This window comes from Mastigoproctus giganteus, chromosome 1 (genome assembly GCF_048544385.1).
Source record: "Mastigoproctus giganteus isolate SK-2022 chromosome 1, ASM4854438v1, whole genome shotgun sequence".
NCBI classification, from domain to species: Eukaryota; Metazoa; Arthropoda; class Arachnida; order Uropygi; family Thelyphonidae; genus Mastigoproctus; species Mastigoproctus giganteus.
The window spans coordinates 185,222,498-185,247,442 of NC_143575.1; the positions used below are offsets into that span (position 1 = coordinate 185,222,498).

At 39.5% G+C, this 24,945-nt stretch overlaps 1 protein-coding gene across 4 annotated transcripts in view; it reads right to left on the bottom strand.

The window, feature by feature from the left end:
- LOC150091364 (ralBP1-associated Eps domain-containing protein 2-like) overlaps positions 1-24,945 on the bottom strand; it is a 303,767-nt gene that overhangs the window by 33,132 nt on the left and 245,690 nt on the right. For all 4 annotated transcript variants that reach the window (XM_090383441.1, XM_090383448.1, XM_090383421.1 and 1 more), the window contains one exon: positions 7,832-7,957. In XM_090383441.1, coding sequence (XP_090239567.1) covers positions 7,832-7,957 — 126 coding nt within the window. The remainder of the gene's footprint in view (positions 1-7,831; positions 7,958-24,945) is intronic.

Consider the following 24,945-nt stretch of genomic DNA (forward strand, 5'->3'; position numbering starts at 1 on the left):
GCAGTAAATATGCTGCATTCAGAAGGAATCTGCTCCGATGTAGTGGTGTCTGTAAAGACAGCAGCAGATCCCACACATAATTCCGACTTCTAACTGTCTGTGTAAACTGGCGCGAAGTCAGAATGTTCAGCTCGGTGTGCTGAATAAAGCTGCAGGTAGACAGATGATGAAGTGTCCGACTTTCCCCAATTTCTAAGGGACAAGTCACATGCTGGAACATGAGCATGCCAGGATGGAAGGGGTTGCTTTGGTGTTTGGGCAACCTTGTCTACCTTGATATTAAGTTCTTTGAGTAGCTCTTGGAGATGAATACCAAAAGGACGATTGGCAGTCTTACGGGTGTTGTACAAATTTTCCCATCGTGGCTCAAAAACGGATGGCCACGTAGGATGGTCTGGAAGGTATTTCAGTTTTAAAGCGTACTTTAGAGACAACTGCTTACGTCAAAGCGATAACAGTGGTTCATTTGCTTCGACGTATAAGCTCTGGACAGGAGATGTTCGATATGCTCCAATAGCGATACGGAGAGCCTGATGATGGATAGGATCCAGCCAACGAAGTACACTGTCTCTGGCCGAATTGTAAATCAGGGACCCGCAATCTAGTCTGGATCGTACAAGCGCACGGTAAATGCGTAGTAGGGTGCATCGATCCGCACACCAAAACGTAGAGGAGAGAGAGCGCAGAATATTCAGACCTCTTGTGCACTTTGTGCAGAGTTGACGGATGTGATCCAGAAAGGTCAGCTTTTTATCAAATACGAGTCCCAAGAATTTCGTGTCCGCTGCTATTGGAATAGCATTTTGTCCGAGCCTTACTTCAGGTTCAGGATGAAGATTACGCTTACGAGAAAAGTGTATGCAAACGGTCTTCTCCGGCAAGAACCCGAAGCCATTAGCAAGTGCCCAGGAATTAAGGCGATCGATGGCTTTTTGCAGTTGTCTTTCAATAACCCTCATGTTGCACGACTGACAAAATATGCTAAAGTCATCAACATAGAGGGCACTGTTTACAGTTGAAGGAAGTTGTTCTATGATGGAATTTACTTTGATGGCGAAAAGCATGACACTTATTACTGATCCTTGTGGTACTCCCTCCTCTTGGCGAAAGGAACGAGAGAGTGAGGATCCCAGACGAACTTGGAAAGATCGATTGGTTAAAAAGTTTTTAATAAAAATGGGGAGATGCCCTCTAAGACCAAGGCTATGCAAATCTTTTAAGATGGCAAATCTCCAAGTTGTGTCATACGCTTTCCCAATGTCAAAGAATACAGACACTAAATGTTCACATTTTAGGAAAGCATCCCAGATGGATGTTTCCAGTCTAATAAGATGGTCCAAAGTGGACTGGTTCCTTCGGAAGACGCACTGGATGTTGGTGAGAAGGTCATTTGATTCTAAATACCAGATTAAACGAAAATTAATCATTCTCTCCAGGATTTTGCACAGATAGCTAGTCAGAGCAATAGGACGATAATTAGTAGTGACTTTTGGATCCTTTCCTAGCTTAGCAAAGGCAAGAACGATTGCCTTGCGCCAGGAATCTGGAAACTGCCCTTCAATAAAGATTTTGTTATATAGAAGGAGCAGATAATCCATAGATTTTGGTGAAAGATTTTAATCATTTCATAATGGATGCCATTGCTTTGGAAAGAGTGAGGGCTCTTTTCAGTTCCTGTATAATGAATGCCCCGTTGTAAGGATAAAGGCTCTTAGACTTAAAATTAAGAGCCTGTTTTTCAATTTTATGTTTCAAGACCAGCAACTCTGGGGAATACAAAGATGTTGCAGAGATGTTAGAGAATGTTTCCCCAAGAGAATTGGCTATTGCAGTTGGATCTGCAATAGTGCATCCGTTATAATCTAGGATTGAAGAAGGGTGGGATGTATATTTTCCCTTCATTTTCCAGATTTTATCCCAGACGAACTTAGTACTAGTGAACCAAGTAATTGATGAAGTAAAACGGATCCACGATTCCTTTTGACTCTGACGACGGATGTAGCTTGCTTTGGCTTGTGCACGTTTAAAGGCTATAAGGTTGGTCGTGGTAGGATATCGCCGGAATATCCACCACACTTTGTTTTGAGCCTTTTTTGCTGCTGTGCATGTGAATTCCACCAAGGTTTGGGAAATGGTGGAAACCGGGCAGATGTTTTTGGAACAGCATTCACAGCTACTTGGACGATAATTTCTGTGATGTACGTTACTGCATCATTGATAGGCTCCTGACTGTCTGTACTGAGGTCAAAATTTCCTGATGTTGGAAGGCAGTTCAGTCAGCCTGATTAATCTTCCACCGTGGTAACCTGAAAGGAAGACATGGTCTCCCACTGTGTAACGAGGTTATCACAGGGAAGTAATCACCTCCACTTCCCAAGTGAGTGAAGGGAGTAGAGAAGGGGAGCAGATAGAGAGATCAATGGCAGAAAACGTACGGGTAGGCATGCGGAAGAAGGTATTTGTTCCAGTATTTAGAAGGGAAGGTCATTGTCATTTAGCATACGCTCTATGACTCTTCCCCTTCCGTTGATGTTAGCACTACCCCACAGGGTGTTATGTCCGTTAAAATCCCCGAGAAGTAGGAAAGGGGGAGGCAGCTGCATTAGAAGATCATCAAGGTCTGCCTGGGTGATGTCAGTCCCAGGTGGCAAATAAATGGAGCACACAGTTAATAAAAATCCCACTGAAAGGCGAATTGCAACAGCCTCTATGCTGGTTGTAATTAGCAAGGGCTGCACTGGGGTCTGGTTACCCACAAGGATAGCCACTCCTCCACGAGCAGGATCATCCACAATTCTGTCCTTACGAAAAAAATGTTATGTTACGCATGGTGGGGTTATCATTTGCCTTTAGATAAGTCTCCTGCAAGCAAAAGAAAACTGGCTCGTGCTTTTGCAGGAGGGCCTTGATGTCATCTGTATTTCGCTGGAATCCACGACAATTCCATTGTAGGAATTTAGCCATTATTTTGGCTTGGTGGGTCCATCAGGCGGCTTCCGAGGTGCTGAGGGCTTACTTTTGTCAGTCTTGGATTTATCTTTTTTGGGGAAGAAAGGATGCTGTCCTGTGTCCATTTCTTCCTCCGCAAAGAGTTCCAAGACTGATTCATCCGGTACCTCCTTGTTCTGTACCATTCATTGTTTCTTTTATTACTGGAGGCTCTTTACCGCTTAATTTTGGTAGTGGTGGAGCACTAGGAGGTACGGATATAGGAGTGGCAGCTGACTGTTTTTTTGGTGGGCTTTTGTGAACTCAATAAATAGCGTGCAATCAGGATGAATGACTCTCTTGGTGGTATAGTCATCTCAGTTTGTGTACCGATAGTGCACTTAGCAGAAACCTTCTGGGTAGGAGATATTCAGCTCTGTTTTCAGTTTTTGGACTTTTTTTCATCCTTCCACCGCTGGCATGCTCTAGAGTAGGCGGGGTGCTCTCCTTGGCAATTGACACAGATCGGTTTTGGAGCTGAACATTCCTTGCTCTCGTGGTCTTTAACACCACATCAGGCGCCTCCGTAGCCAGGTGGGAAGGAGCAGCAGTGCGTAGCACACGCTTCTTGATTAGACCGGGATTCGAGCCCGTCGCCACCAAATACGGAGGATGCGGAAAGGTCAGGGAATGACCACCGCATATTCCCGGAGCAATATGACCTTAATTGCTAATGCTCCTAAAAACCAAACAAACAAACAAACAAACAAACAAAAAACACCACATCGAGCACAGACAGGGTTACCACGACAAGATGTTTGTGAGTGGCCGTATTTTTGGCATCTAAAACACCGCAGTGGGTTTGAGATATAAATCCTCACTGGGCAGTTTAAATAGCCTGCCTTGATGGAACTTGGAGGCCGTGGGGTGGTAAACGTTAGGATGAGAACTCAGGTAGGGACGAGATTCCCATCCTCTCTCACTGATATTCTTTTGACAGCTGTCACTCCTTGTTCTTTCAATCCAGAGCAGATCTCTTCTTCAGAAACATGAAGAAGGTCCCACTCTGAAATGATACCTCGTGAAGAGTTCAAAGTTTTATGGGGGGTTACGATGATAGGTATTCCCTCTATTGATGTGACTTTCAGGATTTTTTCCGCCTGTTTAATAGTTGTAGCTTCGACCAAAAGGTCGCCAGATTGCATTCTGGCGACCAAATGGATTTAATGGATTTTGGTGAACCTGCCAACCCTTCTAATCCTTTCTGGATAAAGAAGGGTGACATCTTTCCAACTGACTGCTCTCCGGTGGAATGGAGAATGAGGAAAAGCGGTGTCACTGATGGTGTTGGTATATCCTCAGGCCTGGCTCTTTTTGCAGAGGTATTTTCTGCATCATCATCTCAATTAGGTAGGGCCTTGTTGGGGCCCCCAGAAGAATTTGAATTTATAATACTCATAGGAGTAAAATAAAAATTTCCGATGCCCTAAGTACCTCATCCACCACGGAGCCCTACGAGGGGACACCCACTCGTGAACTAGCAGGTACTGTGTACACGAATGGGATACCAAGTTAGCTTAGAGACACCATACCCATGTTTCCAATAAGCCTTGATCCCATCCCAGGACCAAAGGGAGGGAGGCTTATTGGAACGCAGTTGACCCTAGCAGTAAGAACCACCCGCCGATTGATCTAGTCGGGCCAGTCCGGGACCACCCGTCTTGTCGAAGCAGGGGCCAAAGTGGTGTATTAAGGCAGAAACCTTCTGGGTAGGAGATATTCAGCCCCTCAACCACCAGGATCCCCCTTTCCGAATTCCATGGGTCGCGGCGCACGGCTGCACATGCCAGATTCCAACGATGTAACCCTGGAACCAAGATATGGGCGTTAGATCCCAGTGATGCTAGTCTGGAAGTCCAGCAGTGTCACTGGGAGGTCCCCTCACCACATACAGGTGCCCATGTCGAGGAGTTTGTGCTGGTTTGTTGTTCATCTAGCCTCCTAGCCATGGGGCCTTGGAAACCAAGTTTCCCCCACTACTGCCCATCCACAACCATGGGGAGGCTGGCCAAGAAGTAGGGTGTAAGGTCTCTGGCTGGGGTTAACCCTGGCAGAGCCTGAGCTTGGTAGGGAGGGGACCTAAAAAAAGAAGAAGTTTTTATTGAAAAAGAGTGCAGGATCATAGTATAAGTTAAGGAATATAGGTGAAGGTGAAAAGTTACAAAGCCGAATATTTTCTCAAGATGGTTGCTAGCTGCAGGAAGCAAGATACATAGTTTCAAAATTTTCAAACTGTGCAGTGCACAGCAACATTTTGAAATAAGAAAAAATATCAAAATATATACGATTTGTTGATTTTTTTTTATTTTTAGTGATATTTATATACAAAACAAGAAGTACACGAGCATGTGCATGTTTGAAAATTTTACATACTTAAGTCTAAACTGGAAAACCATAAGAGACTAATGTTTCTAAAACATCATTTATGTCTAAAATGTTTTTTTTTTTTTTTTGCAATTTTCAACAGACTATGTATATGGCTGGTGGTAATCATCTGAGAATAAGTAACATTAGTCTTCTCCTCAGGTGAAGCGTTACTTATTTGAAGTAGTGCAATATCATGGCAACTCGTGAAGGTATTCACAATATGAGATATAACTTAAAACGATGCCGCTTTGCTAATATTCTGTTCATTCAGATTTGGCTATGTATTATTGATGCTTTCGCACTATACTTATACATAGTGTAGACTTTTCCATAGCTTAAGGCTTACACCCTAAACACTTTATTTTCAACAGACTTATTTAATTTCTGTTTATTAAAAAATAAACGCTGTAAAACATACATAGGATGTTTTAAAATTTTTAATTTTTATTAAAAATTAACACAGTAATTGCTGCAATCCATTAAGAAAAGATAAAATATTTCCAATATTTAAGCAAAACTCAGAAAAAAACAAAATATTTTGTAGAAAATAAAGCTGACCACCTGTCAGGTGACCTGCCACCATTTTTGGTATATATTTTGGATGCCACTGCCAAGGTTAAGGACACTTTTACCATGTGAAATATGGCACACAGTTAGTAGTCTACAACTGAAAAACTGTTTATCACATGGACATCAGTTATAGCCCTTTTGAACCCTCTCTAAAAGTGCTATGTGTTTTTTTCAGATGTGGCATCTAAACATGAAAACAATAACCCAAATGTGGTTTCACTGTTATTTTCTTTCAGCCAGCGAGTGACTGTTTGCTGGATAGGTTGCCTCCACAAGTAGTTGGGGTTGACAATTTGAATATACTCAAAGGTCGACTGGATAGTTACCGATGAGGAGGGAAGCAAATAATTTGTATTTTCTTATTTACTCGTTTCCCCACCCCCCCCACAGCTAGTGCAGCAAAAGCCCATAACTTCTTTGCACTACATTACTATTACACAGTGCGACAATGACATCCTTCTCCTACTTGCAAAAGTCCTACAAATTATGAACCGAAATCATGTGCTTTCCCAGCCATCTCTTTACAGTGCATATTAATTTCATATCTTATTCAACCTCAGAGTCCTTTTTTTTTGTCCTGAACCACTTCTCTTCCCCTAGTTATAAGTAGCCCCTACTGTATAAGTAACTTCTGTAATTTCTGTTCTCTAGGCCTAAAACCATTTAGAAGCATTAAACATTAATTGTCATTTTCACACCATACTTGAAACTATCCTAGTAATATTTAACATGGCCTGGTTCTGGTCATTAAAATTCCAGTTGAAGGTGGGATCTCACACTCCTCTTCAAATCATCATCAAACTCTGACAACTTCCCTAAACTCACTTGTCAATGTCATTAAGGAAAATCAAAAACTGGAAGTACTCCATGATAATCAGGGTCTTTGGATCAGAGGTTTTTTTTTTTTTTTTTTTGGTTTGGTAGTTGTTGGCGCATCAGCTTCTGTGGCCATAGTGCACCTCCCAAGGTTTTTGCAGTACTTTGATCCAAGCCCGAGGCGGGAATCGAACCCGCGACCTTTGGGTTGCCAGGCAGGCACTTTACCCACCTGGCTAGCCCGGTCGGCTTTGGATCAGAGGGTGGGCAGTAACTTATGTAACAGCCTTTCAGGTAAATTCATTAAAAATGTGGGCCATTTGCAGTCCATGGTTGAAAACAACAATTTCTCTAGAGCAACCAATTTTGATACCAGCTGTTTTCATTATATGAAATAACTTGGATGTGCACCAACTTTGAGAACATCTTGAAGGGATCTGTCTCTTCTCATTTTGTGAAACATACTGGTGGCAGTGTAGCCAGTCTGCACATGCTTTCCATTGTATTCCTTTGTACCAATGGCTTTAGTGGAACCATACTAAAGGAAGAATATTGTGACATCTTTGATAGCACTATTCTTCTGCTGCTAGTGGAAATTTATGTTGATAAACCATATATTTTTCAAAGGAACAATGTTCCTTATAACAAACTTTGATCTGTGATGGTCAAATAAATTTTGGTATGAGTTTAAAATGTGAAAATGATGGGATGACCTGCTCAAAGCTCTAATTTGAGTCCAACAGAACCAGAACTAGCATGGGAAACATGGTTCTCTGTTGAAGTTTCACGGAGGTCAACCTTACTTCTACATTTAAAATCTGTCCTGCTGGAGGAATAATAGAAAAATATTTCTTGATATGTGTCAATATCGTAGTTTTTGTGGAGACCTGTTTTATGAAAAAACGAATTCTCACAGATTTGCTGTATTAGGGAGGTCAAAGGAAGCCATTAACCATATATTAAAATTTTAATCCATAAATCACTGTTCTTTTTTTCTGTTCCAAAACTTTTGGTAACAAATAACATTTGTGTTCACAAATGCCTAAAATAAATACACTAATTATTAAAAAATTAAAATTTTAACACTTACTTTCATTGAAAGCAAGGCACTATTAGGTTCATCAGGTAATGAGAAATGTGCTACATCTAAACTTTTGCTCTTAGTTGTTTGATATTTTTTATCTTTAATAGAATTAACCATTCTTTTTGGAGTAGCCTGAAATGAAATAATAAAATTTTTTTTTTAAAAAAGTGCTGCGATACACAGAATTAAAAATGGTGAATGCTAATTAAAGTAAATTTCAACTTAGTATTCTTGACAAAAAATTTCATTTTATTTTTCATAAATTAAAAAATAAAAAATTCAGGTTGTGGTACTCTGAAGGGCATTCAAGAAAGTAACTGTTTATTTATTTATTTTTTTTTTTTTACCCAAATGAAATGAAATGAATGGTTAAAAATATTTTTCATAATACAAAATGAAAAATACCTATTCTACAATGAATGCCAAGGAAAGTTGTAGAATACCCTGTTCCTAGAAACGTTTGTGAAATGACTTTGACACATTCTATACTGAAGAAAGCAGTATTGTGAAATGCAATACTGAAATGTCCTTGAAACAAATTCATGATTAGAATGCTAAGAAATTACCAGAACTGAAAAATTTTCCATTCTGTTAATGCTATTCCTAAAAAAACAAATTCAGGGCAAGAATTTGCTTTTTTACGGAGAGATTTTATCATACATCTTACAGATGTAAGATGCAGCAATGCAAGAATATGGTGCATTCTGGAAATATTTAAATCTTGCAGTGATACGTCATAATTCCTAATACAGTTGTGGATGATCCTCTGATTCTCAATATTTCCAAAAAATACTTCCCTGAGACATATCAAAGAAGGGGCACAGACTACAAAAAAGTGTCTAGTTAGCCCAAAAATAGTGCACCCTTTAATATTAATTATTATTCACATATTTTCCTGTAACTAAATCTGAATGTCCCTTTTAATTCATCTTTAATTTTTCATTCTTTTTGCTTTTACTTACTAAGCTAGGTAACACCAAAGGTAGTACCAAGTTTTCATGTGTGCAGCAAGTGGGACGCATGCACATGCAAAAGGTTAGAAGCATTAACAGTTTGCTGATGTTGCATAAGCTTGCTTCTTTGCATCACTTTGCCACTAATACTAGTTCAGAAAACTGTTTCTAAATAGACAAAATGGTGGTGCTTGAAACATAGAGCATTAACTTGCCTGCCACTTCAATTCCAAGTAGTTTGTTTTCTTTGCAGTATGATTTTTATTTGAATAATATCATCATCAGCCATTTTCAATCCACTGCAGGATGAAGGCCTCTCCAGCAACTTTCCAGTTCCTTCTGTTGAATTATTAAGAAGCATATTGAATAATATGCTTCTTAATAACTTGTTTTTGCTTAAATGACTCAGAGTTTTTATTCTTATATGTCTTAGACACAACAACCCATCAAAAACTACATCTGCTAAATACATAAGCAAGCTTGCACAAAAAAATATGCCGATCCAATGTTATATTCTGCCATTAATACACTCCTACTTACTCCTATTCTATTTCTATTATAATACAGGCATACCTCGGTTAACGTTACCTCTGATAACGAAGCTTCGATATAACGAAGTCCGCAATTTCAAGCCCCATTTATCTTAAAAAATATATTCCAATTTAAGGCCAACGCCCGACAATCATCCGACTGGTGACTGACGGCGACTCGTTACGTACTCCCGAGCAGCGGGTGTGTCTGTTATAACAGTTTTGCACTTCATTCGCCTAATTTAGTTGTTGTTTACACTTCATAGGGTGTGTTTCAGTGTGGTGCATTGCAATGATCCCTATCTGTCAGTTTTCTTGATATGCCAGATCGTGATTTTTAACTGTCCTCCATTTCCTTTACATGATTGACGTTGTTTCAGTGTGGCGCATTGCAATAATCGACGTAGGTTCTTTGATAGCATTACATAACGTAGATTTTGTAAATTTTAATAGAAATATTTTTGTTTTAGTTAATTAAAATGTCAGAATCAAAGAAAAGAAAAGCAATTTCTTTGGAAACTAAACTAAATATCGTACGACGTGTTGAAAGCGGCGGAAGAAAATCCGATGTGGCACATTCTTTAGGATTAGCGCAATCAACTTTAACAACCTTTAACATACTAAGTCAATCAGAAAAAATAAAACAGCCTGCTCAGAATTATACAGATGTTACAGTGGCAAAATTAACTCGCTTAAGGAATCCAATTTTAGAAAAAATGGAGAAAATGTTAAGTTTGTGGATAGATGATATGTCACAACGTCATATACCTTTAAGTCAAATGGTGATTCAAGAAAAAGCATTATTTTTGTTTAATCACCTGAAATCTAAACAAACTGAAGAAATTACGTAAACCTTTGGGGCTTCTCGTGGTTGGTTCGAGAAATTTAAAAAACGGGCCAGGATTCATAGTGTAAAATTAACAGGAGAAGCTGCAAGTGCAGATGTTGAAGCTGCAAATAAGTGTCCAGAAAAACTAAAGGAAATAATTGAACGTGAAAATTTTCCACCAAATTTGGTGTTCAATGTTGACGAAAGCGGTTCGTTCTGGAAACGGCTACCAACAAAAAACTTCATTTCTATTGAAGAAAAATCAACTGCTGGGTTCAAAGCAGCCAAAGACCGTTTAACGTTACTCTTTGGATCAAATGCCTCTGGCGATTATAAATTAAAATTGTTATTAGTTTACCATTCAGAAAATCCGAGGGTTTTAAAAGGTAACATAAAAATGAATTTACCTGTAATATGGAAAGCAAATAGAAAAGCGTGGGTTACCAAGGAGTTATTTGCTGATTGGTTTGTTAACCACTTTTGTCCTGAAGTAAAACGGTATTGTCAAAAAAACAACTTTGAAGAAAAAGCTCTTTTGTTGTTAGACAATGCTCCGGGACATCCTACTGATCTTAACATTGGACACATGCATTCCTGTCAAAGTTGTGTTTCTTCCAGCAAACACAACTTCCCTGATTCAACCATTGGATCAGGGAGTAATAGCATCATTTAAAGCTTATTATCTGCGTCGAACATTAAGCAATATAACTGAACTAGAGGATAAAGAGGAAATGACAGTTAAAACTTTTTTGGAAAAACTACACCATTAAAAACGCAATTGAAAACATTGATAGTCCTTGGAAAGAAGTCACTAAGAAATGCTTAAATGGAGTTTGGCGCAAAATATGGCCAGAAGTTGTACTAGAAGAAGAAAATAACATCCAAGAAATTAGAAATGAAGTTATCCAGATGTCTCAATCAATAGGTTTCGAAAATGCCGATGAAGAGGATGTTAGAAATTTATTGAATGCAGAAGATGATGGTTTTTCAGTGGAAGATTTAGAAAACCTTTTTAGGAACGAAGACAAAGATAATGAAGACGAAGTTAAAGAAGTTTCTGCCGAAAAAGTGTTAACAACCAAAGATTTAAAAAGGTGCTTAAATGACATTGAAAACATTTAAAATTTTTTTAGTGAAAATGATCCTGATTTAGGAAGAAGTGTTATTGTTAAGCGATCAGTGTTAAATGCAATAACTCCGTATAGGCAATTGTTAAATGAAAGAGAAAAAAAGCATAAACAATCAACTTGAGACTCATATTTTAAAATGTGATTTCACTTTGTATGTAAGTTGACTGTTTATTTAATAAAACTTTTCGTTGTTCGAAAAAAAAGCTTTTCATTTTCTTTACGTAGGAACGTATTCCTATTCTGGCCATAGTATTTTTACCTCTGAAAACGAAGTTTCGCTTAACGAAGTAATTTCGTGGAACGCATCCTATTCGTTATTCGAGGTATGCCTGTATTAGGTTTGTCACTAAGCTTTAATGTTGTTCTATAAGGTTTATTAACATTAGGAGCCATAGTGAGGGGTTTTTAATTTAAAATAAATGTAAAACAGAGTATAATCCATGATATCGGTACAAAATTTTCAAAATGGCGAACTTAAAAAAATACAGTAATCATGTGACTTGCCATTTTCTTTTTTCGCCACCGATCTCAATGTGCTGCTAGCTTGAATATTCTGTTATTTTGGGTACCATAATTTTGACAGTCTACTGTAATATAAATTTTTGACTATAATCAAAATGTTCTAATTTATAGTAAAACAAGAGGGCATGATTACTGTCAAAAATAAAATCCAAAATTTTGTTAAAAAAATTTGGGGGAGAAAATTTTTAAAAAATTTAAAAATATAATGAAACTAGCTGTTATTTTTTTTTTTTTCAATACAAAATATTTCTACATTTTATACATCATTTTATTCAGTTTCATCAGCTTTGGGATTGGGATTCCACAAAATTTCTTCAATTCCAGCTTGCATAAGTCTACATCATTGTTATTGAAATATGTTGTTGAAAGACTGCACCCTCCTATGCCAATTACTGAAACTATTGTTCCTAAAATGATGCTTCTAGCCCTGTACTAAATATTCAAGGTTTAATTTGATTTGATTTTGAGTTTATTGGCGCAAAAACAACTATGGTCATACTGCGCCAAGTAACGATTAAAATAACAATAAAGATAAATTCTGGTAACCTTTAAAAAGGTTACCTCGTCAAATTGTTATTTATATATGTGTGTATATATTAATAGCTTTTAAAAATTTAAAAACTGCCGACACGTGGTCGTTGTCTGATAAAATCTGACTGAGTGTATAAGGCTCAGTCAGATGAGTAAAAGCGGTAAAATGTATATTGCGAACATGGGTATAATGAACGCAATCTATTAAAATATGCTTTAGAGATAAAACGGTGTCGCAAGACTCGCACATAGGAGGGTCATCCACCCTCAGCAGAAAAGAATGTATCAAATGACTGTGTCCTATGCGGAGTCGGGCAAGAACAACTTCCTCGCTCCGATTCCTGCGCAGACTAGACTGCCATGTTTCTATTACAGGCTTTATTTGGTATAATTTATTTGTTCTCTGTCTGTGCCATAGTTCTTGCCATTGGGAATATATCTTGTTCCGTATTATTTGCCTGTAGTCTGTATAGGGGACTGACAGGCAATGATTATGAGTGGGTGTTGCTGATTTGGCTGCAGCGTCAGCCAAATCATTTCCCTTTATCCCAATGTGGCTAGGAATCCAGCAGAAGCGGATATCAAACTTGTATTCATGAAGAGAATGTATCTTCTGCTGAACTCGACAAAGAACTGGATGAGAATTGTGTCTCGGAGATAATAAAGCCTGTAATACACTCATTGAGTCGGAATATATTATTGACCTTTGATATTGACAAGTTCGAATGTGATCCAAGGCTAGCTCTATAGCATACAGCTCTGCAGTGTATATGCTGGATTCAGGAGGAATCTGCTGAGATATTATAGTGTCCGGAAACACAGCAGCAGATCCTACGCACGATTCAGACTTCGAGCCGTCTGTGTAAACGGGCAGGAAGTCTGAGTACTCAGCTTGGTGTGCAGAGTAGAGCTTCTGGTAGACAGATGACGAGGTTTCAGATTTTAACCATTTCTGAAGGGAGATGTTGCACGATGGAGTATGAGCATGCCAGGGTGGAAGAGTCTCTTTTGGTGTTTGTGCAACCTTGTCTACCATGATGTTAAACTCTCTTAGTAGCTCTTGGACACGAATACCAAAAGGTCGGTTGGCAGTCTGACGGGTATTGTACAAGTTTTCCCAACGTGGCTCAAAAACGGATGCCCACGTAGGATGGTCTGGCAGGGATTTCAACTTTAAAGCATAGTTTGAAGACAACTGCTTACGTCGAAGGGATAACGATGGTTCGTTTGCTTCGACGTATAAGCTTTGGACAGGAGATGTTCGAAAAGCTCCAGTAGCGATACGGATAGCCTGATGGTGGACAGGGTCCAGCCATCGGAGGACACTATCTCTAGCTGAGGAGTATACCTGGGACCCGTAGTCTAATTTGGGTCGTACAAGTGCACGGTAAAGCCATAGTAGGGTGCATCGATCTGCTCCCCAATGCGTTGAGGAGAGAGAGCGGAGAATATTGAGTCCCCTCGTGCATTTTGTACGAAGTTGACGAATATGTTCGAGAAAGGTCAACTTTTTATCGAACACAAGTCCCAAGAATTTTGTGTCTGACACTACTGGAATAACATTTTGTCCGAGCCTTAATTCAGGTTCAGGATGAAGATTACGCTTGCGACAAAAGTGTACGCAAACGGTCTTCTCCGGCGAGAACCTGAAGCCATTAGCAAGTGCCCAGGAATTCAGTCGATCAATGGCTTTCTGCAGTTGTCTTTCAATAACCCTCATGTTGCATAAACTGACAAAAAATGCTAAAGTCATCAACATAGAGGGCACTGTTTACCGTTGGAGGAAGTTGTTCTGTGATGGAATTTATTTTGATGGCAAAAAGCGGGACACTTAATACTGATCCTTGTGGTACTCCCTCCTCTTGAGTGAAGGAACGAGAGAGTGAGGATCCCACACGAACTTGGAAAGATCGATTGGCTAAAAACGTTTGAATAAAAAGGGGGAGATGCCCTCTAAGGCCAAGGTTATGTAAATCTTTTAAAATGCCAAATCTCCAAGTTGTGTCATACGCTTTTTCCATGTCGAAGAACACCGACACCAAGTGTTCGCGTTTTAGGAAAGCATCCCGGATGGATGCTTCCAATCTAATAAGATGGTCCAAAGTGGACCGGTTCCTTCGGAAGCCACACTGGATGTTGGAGAGAAGGTCATTTGACTCGAGATACCATATTAAGCGAGAATTACCCATTCTCTCCAGGATTTTGCACAGACAGCTAGTCAGAGCAATAGGACGATAGTTGGTGGTGACTCTTGGATCCTTTCCTGGCTTAGGGAAGGCAAGAACGATTGCCTTTCGCCAGGAGTCCGGAAACTGCCCTTCAGTAAAGATTCTGTTGTACAGAAGGAGCAGACAATCCATAGATTTTGGTGATAGATGTTTAATCATTTCATAATGGATGCCATCTGGCCCAACAGCACTTGCTTTGGAAAGAGTGAGGGCTCTTTTCAGTTCTTCTATAGTGAACGTCCCGTTGTAGGGATAGAGGCCCTTGGTCTTAAAATTAAGTGCTTGTTTTTCCAATTTATGTTTCAGGACCAGGAACTCTGGGGAGTACGAGGATGTTGCGGAGATGTTAGAGAATGTTTCCCCAAGAGCATTGGCTATTGCAGTTGGATCTGCAATAGCGCATCCATTATAATCTAGGATTGAAGAAGGGTGGGATGTATATTTTCCCTTCATTTTCCGGATTTTATCCCAGACTACCTTAGAGTTGGTAGACTGGTTAATAGATGATGTAAAACGGATCCACGATTCCTTTTGACTCTGACGACGGATATATCGTTCTTTGGCTCGTGCACGTTTAAAGGCTATAAGGTTGGTCGTGGTAGGATATCGCGGAATATCCCCCACGCTTTGTTTTGAGCCTTTTTTGCTGTTGTGCATTGTGAATTCCACCAAGGTTTGGGAAATGGTGGAAACCGGGCAGATGTTTTTGGAACTGTATTCGCAGCTGCTTGGACAATATTTTCTGTGATGTACTTAACTGCATCATTGATAGGCAGTCCAGTCAGCCTGATCAATCTTCCACCGTGGTAACCTGAAGGGAAGACATGGTCTCCCACTGTGTAACAAGGTTATCACAGGGAAGTGATCGCTTCCGTACGGATTCTCCTCCACTTCCCAAGTGAGTGAAGGGAGTAGAGAAGGGGAGCTGATAGAGAGATCAATGGCAGAAAAAGTACGGGTAGGCATGTGGAAGAAGGTGTTTGTTCCAGTATTTAGAAGGGAAAGGTCATTGTCATTGAGCATACGCTCTATGACTCTTCCCCTTCCGTTGATGTTAGCACTACCCCACAGGGTGTTATGTCCGTTAAAATCCCCGAGAAGTAGGAAAGGGGGAGGCAGCTGCATTAGAAGATCATCAAGGTCTGCCTGGGTGATGTCAGTCCCAGGTGGCAAATAAATGGAGCACACAGTTAATAAAAATCCCACTGAAAGGCGAATTGCAACAGCCTCTATGCTGGTTGTAATTAGCAAGGGCTGCACTGGGGTCTGGTTACCCACAAGGATAGCCACTCCCCCATGTACAGAGCCATCCGCAATTCTATCCTTTCGAAAAACTGTGATGTTGTGCATGGTGGGATCATCATTTGCCTTTAGATATGTCTCCTGCAAGCAAAAGCAAACTGGCTCGTGCTTTTGCAGGAGGGCCTTGATGTCATCAATGTTTCGCCGGAATCCACGACAATTCCATTGTAGGAATTTAGCCATTATTTTGGCCTGGTGGGTCCATCAGGCGGCTTCCGAGGTGCTGAGGGCTTACTTTTATCAGTCTTGGATTTGTGTTTTTTGGGGAAGAATGGACGCTGTCCCGTGTCCATTTCCTCCTCCGCAAAGAGTTCCAAGAATGAATCTTCGGGTACCTCCTTCTGCTCCACATCCATCTTTTCTTGGGTACTAGGGGGGACTTCCCCTTTCTTATTCTTTTCTTTCATAATTATCTTTGTTACTTGTGGAGCATTAGGAGGTACCGATATAGGAGTGGCAGCTGATTGGTCCTTTTGTGCAGGTTTTTGAGATGTTAAGAGATACCGCGCGATGGGAGTGAAAGACTCCTTTGGAGGAATGGTCATGTCCGTCTGAGTTCCGACGGAACATCTCCCTGCTACCTTCTGGGCGTAGGTAGGTTTGTTGATATTCAGGGGTTTGACCGATTTCCTTGCCTCCTGGTATGATATATTTAGCTCTGCCTGCAGCCGTTGAATTTCTTTTTCTTCTTTCCACCTCTGGCATGCTCGTGAGTAGGCCGGGTGTTCGCCCTCACAGTTAATACAGGTGGGTTTTGTGGCTGAACATGCTGCTGTTTCGTGGTCCTTTGCACCGCATCGAGCGCATGCAAGGACTCCACGGCAGGCCATTTGAGAATGTCCATACTTCTGGCATTTAAAACACCGCAAAGGGTTTGGAACGTATGGACGCACTGAACAGCTGATGTATCCAGCTTTTATCTCGTCAGGAGGTTTAGGAGAGTTAAAAGTCAGGATAACACTCCTGGTTTTAACTATTTTTCCATCCCTTCGCGCAGTAATTCTCTTGACGGCAATAACTCCCTGGGGTTTTAATTCGGAGCAGATTTCCTCCTCGGTTACGTCGAGAAGGTCCCACTCCGAAATGACACCTCTCGATGAATTGAGTGTTCTGTGTGGTGTCACTGTTATAGGTATTCCTCCGATTGATGTTGTTCGGATTGCCTGTCATTTTTAGTTTCAATTAAGAGGTCTCCAGAACGGAGCCTCTTAACTGATTTGGGAGAACCTGCTAAACCATCTAACCCTTTTTGAATAAAAAAGGGCGACATTTTACCAATCGGTTTTTCCGGTTGAATGCATAATCAGGAACCTTGGAACAGGCCCTGATGGTACTTCTGTTCGCTGCCTCTTTGTACTAATAGTACTATCTGGATCTTCGTCGATGTTTGCAGATAGGGACCGGGTTGGGGCCCCTGAAGAAATGAGTTTATCAGGATTCATAGAGTTTTTTTAATTGTTCAGTGCCCGGGCTCCCCACCCACCACGGAGCCCAAAGGGACGCCCACTACCCGGCATGCAATAAATGCGCTCGGGAGTGGGACGCCAGGGCTACCCAGACACTATACCCGCACCGCCGCCAGCCTGAATCCTGTCCCTCGGACCATGAGGGTAGGGGCGTGGCATTGACACGGTTGACCCTCGCAGGCGAGCCTACTAGCCGATTGATCCTAGCCGGGCGTTCCAGGACCACCCGTCTTGTCGAAGCAGGGGCCAAAGTGGTGTATTGAAGCTGGGCCCCTCAACCACCAGGATCCCCCTTTCCGAATTTCCACGGGTCGCAGCGCACGGCAAACACGCCGGATTGCATTGATGTAAGCCCGGAACCTAGGCTGTGGGCGTTGGATCCCAGTGATGCTAGTCTGGAAGTCCAGCAGCATCACTGGGAGGTCCCCTCACCACGTACAGGTGCCCACGTCGAGGGGACTAAATATTCAAGGTGCAGCCTGACCAAGATGCTGTATATGATGGGATAATTACCTCCTTATTCTGCATATCAGCAGAGCCCTATGGAGTGCCCCTCTGAGTAGTGCAGATTGGCTGCTAGGACAGCTCATATGGTTCTGCCAATAATATATAAGAACTTACAGCAGGGACAAGGAGATAATTATCCTGCTATATAAAGAAACTGTTAAGCCATACCTTGAGTACAACTTGAAGGTCTGGAAGAATCCTTTCATGAAGGATGTGGATCTGCTAGAATGGATAGAGAAGAGTGCAAGATTAATAAGCAGTACAAAAGGGTACTCTAATCAACAAAGACTTCAGTTCTGCAAATTACAGTCTGGAAACTAGACGGCACCTGCGAGAAGACCTGATCAATGTAAGTCTTTAAATGGATTGAGTGAACTAAATGCTAATGGCAATCCTTACTCTTTTTCATACATACGGGGACATAAATTTAAATTAAAAAAGATTTGCAGAACAGATGAATGAAAATACAGGAATTTCCCGACTTATGTAAGGGTTGCGTTCCGCGGAATGCTACGCAAGTCTGGGAATTTCCCACGTGCTTGTGCAGCACTCCCAACTGTGCTCGCTGAAACGATTGAATCAAAAAAGAAATGTTCAACGAACATGTAAACAGAATTATTTATTGTATTTATTTAATTTTTTATCTCATGTGTAGGAAAAATTACAACAGTGTGCAATTTAAAAAAATTTCAAAATTATAAAATTACAAAAAAGAGAGGAGACAGGTTGAGGGCTGTTGAGATTTAGAAGGGGTCGGTCGCTTTTTTCTTTTCATCACAGATTTATTTGTAGCAAGCAAGCATATCACTCACCCCTCTATTAACTTTTAAGAATCATCGCTGTCAGGATTCATCTTCTTAAACCTCACCATTGTCATCTCTCTGGCGATGAAATGTCTCGGCTGCTCATTTGGTTCATCTTGAGCTTCGTCAGCATTTTCTTCTTTCACTATTGCTGCCTGCAAGTCAATATGTTATTCATTACATAATTCCTTCTCTTCCTCTATTAACTCCTCCACGTCTTTGGCATCAACCTCCAACTGAAGTAGCTCTGCAACCTTTACAATCTTATCTGTAACCTCTTCATATGATTCGTCTTTTTCAAATCCTTCGAAGCCTTTTACGTGCCGTGGGCATATTTTTTTCCATGTGCCATTTAAACAACTTTTGGTAATTTCCACCCAGGCCTTACTAATGTTTAAGATGGCGTGGTAAATATTGTAAGATTTCCAACCAAAAGCCTCTCAACATAAAATTTTTCTTATTGTCTGCTGCAGACAATGCCTGAGTAAATGTTGTGTAAATAGTATGCTTTTAAATTTGAAATAACACCCTGATCCATAGGTTGGATGAGTGAAGTCGTGTTTGGCGGTAGAAACAGAACTCTCAAATATAGATGCACAGGATGTCCAGGAACATCATCTAATAGAAGCAAAATCGTGAAAGGAACGTCGTTGTCTTTACAATATTTTTCAATCTCGGGAATGAAGCAGCATTTAAACCAATCCTCAAAGAGATATTTTTATCCATGCTCTCTGGTTCGATCCAAAATGCACAGGTAGGGTGGTTTTATTGATGCTCTTAAATGCACGAGGATTTCCAGAATAGTACATAAGCAGTCGTTTTAATCTGTAATCTCCCGCTGCATTAGTCCCAAGCAAGAACATGGTCCTATCTTTTGATGCTTTGAAACCTGGCATTGTATTTTCCTATTTGGCAATGTATGTTCGATCTGGCATTTTTTTCCAATGCAGAGCAATCTCGTCAACGTTAAAAATTTGCTGCATTGAATAGCCGCCTTCAACCATAATTTTTTTCAACACATTGGTTGCAGTCGGTGCCATATGATATTTCCTAATCAATAATAAATGGTAGTGAAAAGATGCACAAATGTCGGTCAAAATATTTGTACATATAAAATATTCTGCATTACATACATAAATAATTATGTGGTAACTATTTACGTATCAAAATGAAACTTAAAATTCCAATTAAAATCATGAATATAATTGATTTAATTTAATTGATGAATTAATCAAGAAAAATGTGTCGATTTTGGGTTGTACTCTGGTCCTCTTTCTGGTAAACTAAAAAGGGGTATTAATTTTAAATCCCCGCAGCGTTACCACCCAACAATAAAGTCAACCGATCCTTCGCTGCTTTGAAACCTAGCGTGTTTTTTTCTTCTTTCAATATGAAACTTCTTTTAGGCATTAGTTTCCAAAAAAGTCTTGCTTCATCTATGTTAAAAACTTGAGAAGTATAACACAATCCCCTCATCAATAATTTTAGCAAGTTCTTTTTTGAAAAGTTTCGGCTCCTTGATCTGCACTTGTGGCTTCTCCCTGGATTTTAAATCTATTCAACCAGCCCTTACTAGTTTTAAATGGTTCCACATTTTTTTTTTTTTTTTTATTAGGTGAGCTTTTTTCAGATCATATAGGCTAATCTCTCTCTCTCTATCTTTTTTTTTTTTTATATATATATAATATTTAACTTAACTGAATTCTGCATTGGATATTATCTTCAATAAAATTAGTTAGTCTCTCCATTTCAGTCCTAATAGCCGGCCTAGCCCTAGTTGTGTACAGTGGAACAGCTGTCTTTCCCGCTGCTAAAAAATTAATTCTTTAATATTTTTTTTATAATTGTTGTTACAGTTAAACTTGCCAGTCCTAAATTATGGCACACATCCGCTTGTCGTTGACCGGAATCGATTCGCTTCAAAACGTCTAATTTAATTTTCAAATTCAGTCTTTTTTCTTACACTTATAGTCTTCGTACTGCGTCCGGACGTTGTTGCTTTTTCTATTCTTATCTGCCATTATTAACTCTTCGAAAATGCAACTGCGTTGGTTGCATTAATTATGATACAATGTTCGAAAAAACTATCCATTACGCACAATGTCTAATACTGTACTGAGAGATGGGACTTCGGATAAATGCATATAATGCAAATATTACAAGCAGTATACTTGATCATTTTTTAAAATGTTGATCTCAGAACTACGTAACAAGTCGCTGTACTGCAATTAAATTAGCGTGCAAGAAAATTTTCTCAAGTCGGCGTGGAAAACGTTTTAATTCTGTTTTGCTATTCATTTTCAAGTTATCGACTCCATCAAATGAAATGATTTTGTTAAATATGCCAAAAATGCAATCTATAAAAGAGTGTTATAGTGATTTGTGACAGTGTTATAGTCAGATACGGGTTATAATATAAGAAGAGAGTTATGACGAATCAGCGTAAAGCGAACGGCGTTATAACGAGGGCCTGCTGTAGTAATATAATTAATAACTGATTAAGCTACTAATTAAATTAAGTAATTACAAATAACACAATCACCACATAAATGTGATGGTAGAGTTACTTATTGTTTTTTCTAGCTTTAGCATTGTTGTTTACGTCCCATCCCATACACATAACAAAAGCTTTATAAATTTATTCTTTCACTCAGTAAACTGCAATATACAGGGTGATTCAAAAGTCACACATCATTATAAATACTACAAATTAATATTTATTTTTTGTTTCAGAGCTAAAGAATGGCTGAAAAATTATCTAAGGTTGACAGAATGAGCTTAGCGTTTATATATGCGGTACCAGGTCAGGGCTGGATTTTGGTGTTCGTAAGTCCAAGGCACTTTTATTCCGAAATATGCCATATATATATATATATAAAAAAAAAAAAAGGGGGGGGGGGGTAAAATGTTTTTTTGATTTTAACACTGTCTGCGAATCATGTCAATTAACACGATTCAAGTTTCAACTATAATAAATGATAAACCACCTCAATTGACGGAGTGACCATCACTTCAATTCTTATAGTTTCAAGAACAGTCGCTAGATAGATAGCATATGCGTATTGAATTGAAGCTCCTGGAGTCAATTGCACATGTTTTCTCAGCTTGTTTTTCGTTAGACACAGTGAACTGTTCTTTTCTTTTTTTTTTAAATTTTGCCTTCCTTCGTAGACCCTAGGCACTGTGCCTATGGTGCCTAATGGGAAATCTGGCCCTGTACCAGGTGTTACACACCATTTATTTACCAAAGAATTTAACAGGCCAGGCAGATTCCACACCAGCCTCCAATTGATCAATCACTTGTTGGATGACTAATAAATCATTTTAAAGACTCTGGAAGCATTGCTGATCATCCTCAAAGTGGAAAACCAAAAAGTGTAACTGATGAAGAAACATCAGTGATGGTATTGGTGCACTTAGAAACAGCCAAAAAAAAAAAAAAAACCAAACAAACCTCAAGGTAGTTTAAGTCAAGTAACAGGGGTTAGTCAAAGTTCAGTAGTGAACATTTTTCGAAAAAATCTGTATAAAGCAACTCTTTCAAGGTTTTCATGGTGATGACAGACTGAAGACAAGAGTTTTGTGAGTTGATGTTGCAAAACAGAGTTGTATTGATATTCTTCAGTGACAAGACAGTATTTTACCTAAGTGGTAATGCCAATAGATACAATTTTCATTACCGGTCAGACAGTGATATCCTAATTGGATGAAAGCAACTAACGTGAAAAACGACCCCTAAGTTATAGCGTGGAAAATGGAATATGGGATGGTCAAATAATTGGCTCTTATTTCTCTGACAACAACAACAATACTGGTGAAACATACTTACATATGCTATAGAGTTAGCTGATGGATTTTCTGGATGATGTTTCTTTACAAAGGATCAACATGTTCATTCAACAAGAGACAGAGCACCACTGCATTATTAATTGGTTGTGCGAAACTAGCTCAATGAACAGTTCCCCAACAGGTAAACAGGACAACACTTATATTTTCCTTTTGGCTCATTTAAAGTCTGCTAATTTACTAGAGTCATTCAAGAAACGGAGAACTTAAGGAAGCAATATCATCAGAATGCCAGCAAATTACAAAATAAACATTGACAAGTGTCAAGGCATCATTCATACAAAGAATTCAAAAGTGTTTGCAAATTGGAGGTGGTCATTTTGAATATCTGTTATAATAAAAATAATTTACTTCATGGTGTGCAACTTTTGACTCATCCTGTACAGTAGTCAAAAATAAAACTTTTTTATTACTCTGGGAAGACTTTAGTCTGAATGAAAAAGTTAATTTAGGTTTATTAAATCTTCTTCATACTAAACCTGCAACACAGAAACTTCAAATGATATCCCCTTCCACTAAAAGAAGAAAGAATATGTTGGATTTACTTTTTGTTAATTTTTTTCATTAAGTAACATTTCTTTGCCAATTAAGCAAGAGAAATATTACTAGTGGACTTCTTATTCCATCATGACTCTTTAATCCTTTTTCATTGTCAAATATTTTTTAATGGTTTTGTCGATGATATACAGAAATTTTGCTGAAAATTTAAGGAGGTAATTATTCCATTGTATAAGAAATGGGCAGGCCACACCTTGAATACTGCTGTTGTTATTTGGTTTTTAGGAGCATTAGCAACTAAGGCCATATTGCTCCGGGATATGCGGTGGTCATTTCCTGACCTTTCCGCATCCTCCGTATTTGGTGGTGACGGGCTCGAACCCCTGTCTAATCAAGAAACATGTGCTACGCACTGCTGCTCCTTCCCACCTGGCTACGGAGGCGCCCCTTGAATACTGCATACAGGTCTGGAGGCCTCATAGTAGGAAGAATGTAGAGCTGTTGGAACAGGTACAGAGAAGTGCAAGAGAAATTGGTGAGGGAAAAAAAAAAAAAAAAGAAGTGGTAAGAGCACTCCTTTTCCACAAAAGGCTTCAGTTCTGCAAACTGCAGTGTCAGGAGACTAGGCACCGGCAAGGTGATCTGACTGAGGCATTTAAGGACAAGGCACCATCGTGGCAGTCAAGAATCTTCACAAGAAATAATCTTTAAAAAGTTATGGTTATGTTAGAGGAGCCAAAGACTAGTTTGAACACACAAAAGGGAAGAGAACATGATAAGCTAAGGATTCATGTAAATTAGTAAAAGTTATAGGCATTACATTTTTTAATATAAGCAGGTAATTAATCTGAAAATTGCATGCATTTCTCATTTGGGGGAACTTTGGTCTCTCCAGCAACAGAGGCCAAATTTGGCTGCAATGGATTGGACTTATGATCACATAAGAGAACACCATTATCTAGGAGTCAACCTAAATTGCTAATATAACTTCACAGAAATGGCATTGCTATAAAGGTGAATTCATTGTGTCTAAAACTGAGTTAGTTAGTTATTTCGGTTTTTAGGAGCATTAGCAACTAAGGCCATATTGCTCCGGGAATATGCAGTGGTCATTCCCTGACCTTTCCGCATCCTCCATATTTGGTGGTGACAGGCTCGAACCCCGGTCTAATCAAGAAGCGTGTGCTACACATTGCTGCTCCTTCCCACCTGGCTACGGAGGCGCCTCGTCTAAAACTGAGAGCATAGTCATGATTGCTGTTACAAGACTTGATGCTTTCTCATCAGATCATGGGTAACCTCTATATGGGAATGTAAGTCAACCTGTAAGTAATGTAGTCTAAGTGAACAGCCACACAGCGTATGAATGCAAAAATTCAATTGAACACATAACAAAGGTTATGTGTACTTTTAAATACTTAATACTGGGCTCCAGTGCCCAACAGCAGGGTAGTAAAGGTTTCAGCATTAAGGCATGGAATTAATTTGAAATTGTACCATGGAGATGTTTTGGTTCCTCAAATGACACACGAGTTTAACTATAAGTTTTGGCTACTTCCAACGTACTGCTTGGCTGCTAACTTATAATGAATAATCTATCTTGGCTGCTAACCTATACTGAAGAATCTATTCTGTTTAAGTTAGCATGCAAGGTTGGCATAAGCTTGCTGATAGAGACCACCTGTTGCTTGATGAGCATGATTAAGTCTTAAAGTAGTTAAAAGAGTGCTCAAAGTTTTAAAAAAAAAATAGATAATTTTTTTTTGGTAATGCTCTTTATACAAAACATTAAAAATTTAGGTTGACTTGTGAATAATAGTGTCATTCAGAGCTGGTCATGGTCCAGTGCATGCAGCCACAATTAAAAAGGTTGAGGGTTCAAGCCTGTACATTGCCACAAAAAGTGCACAACTCATTGTGTACTGCAGTTCCATAAAATCCTAGTTGGGCTTAATTCCATATGTATATAAATCAC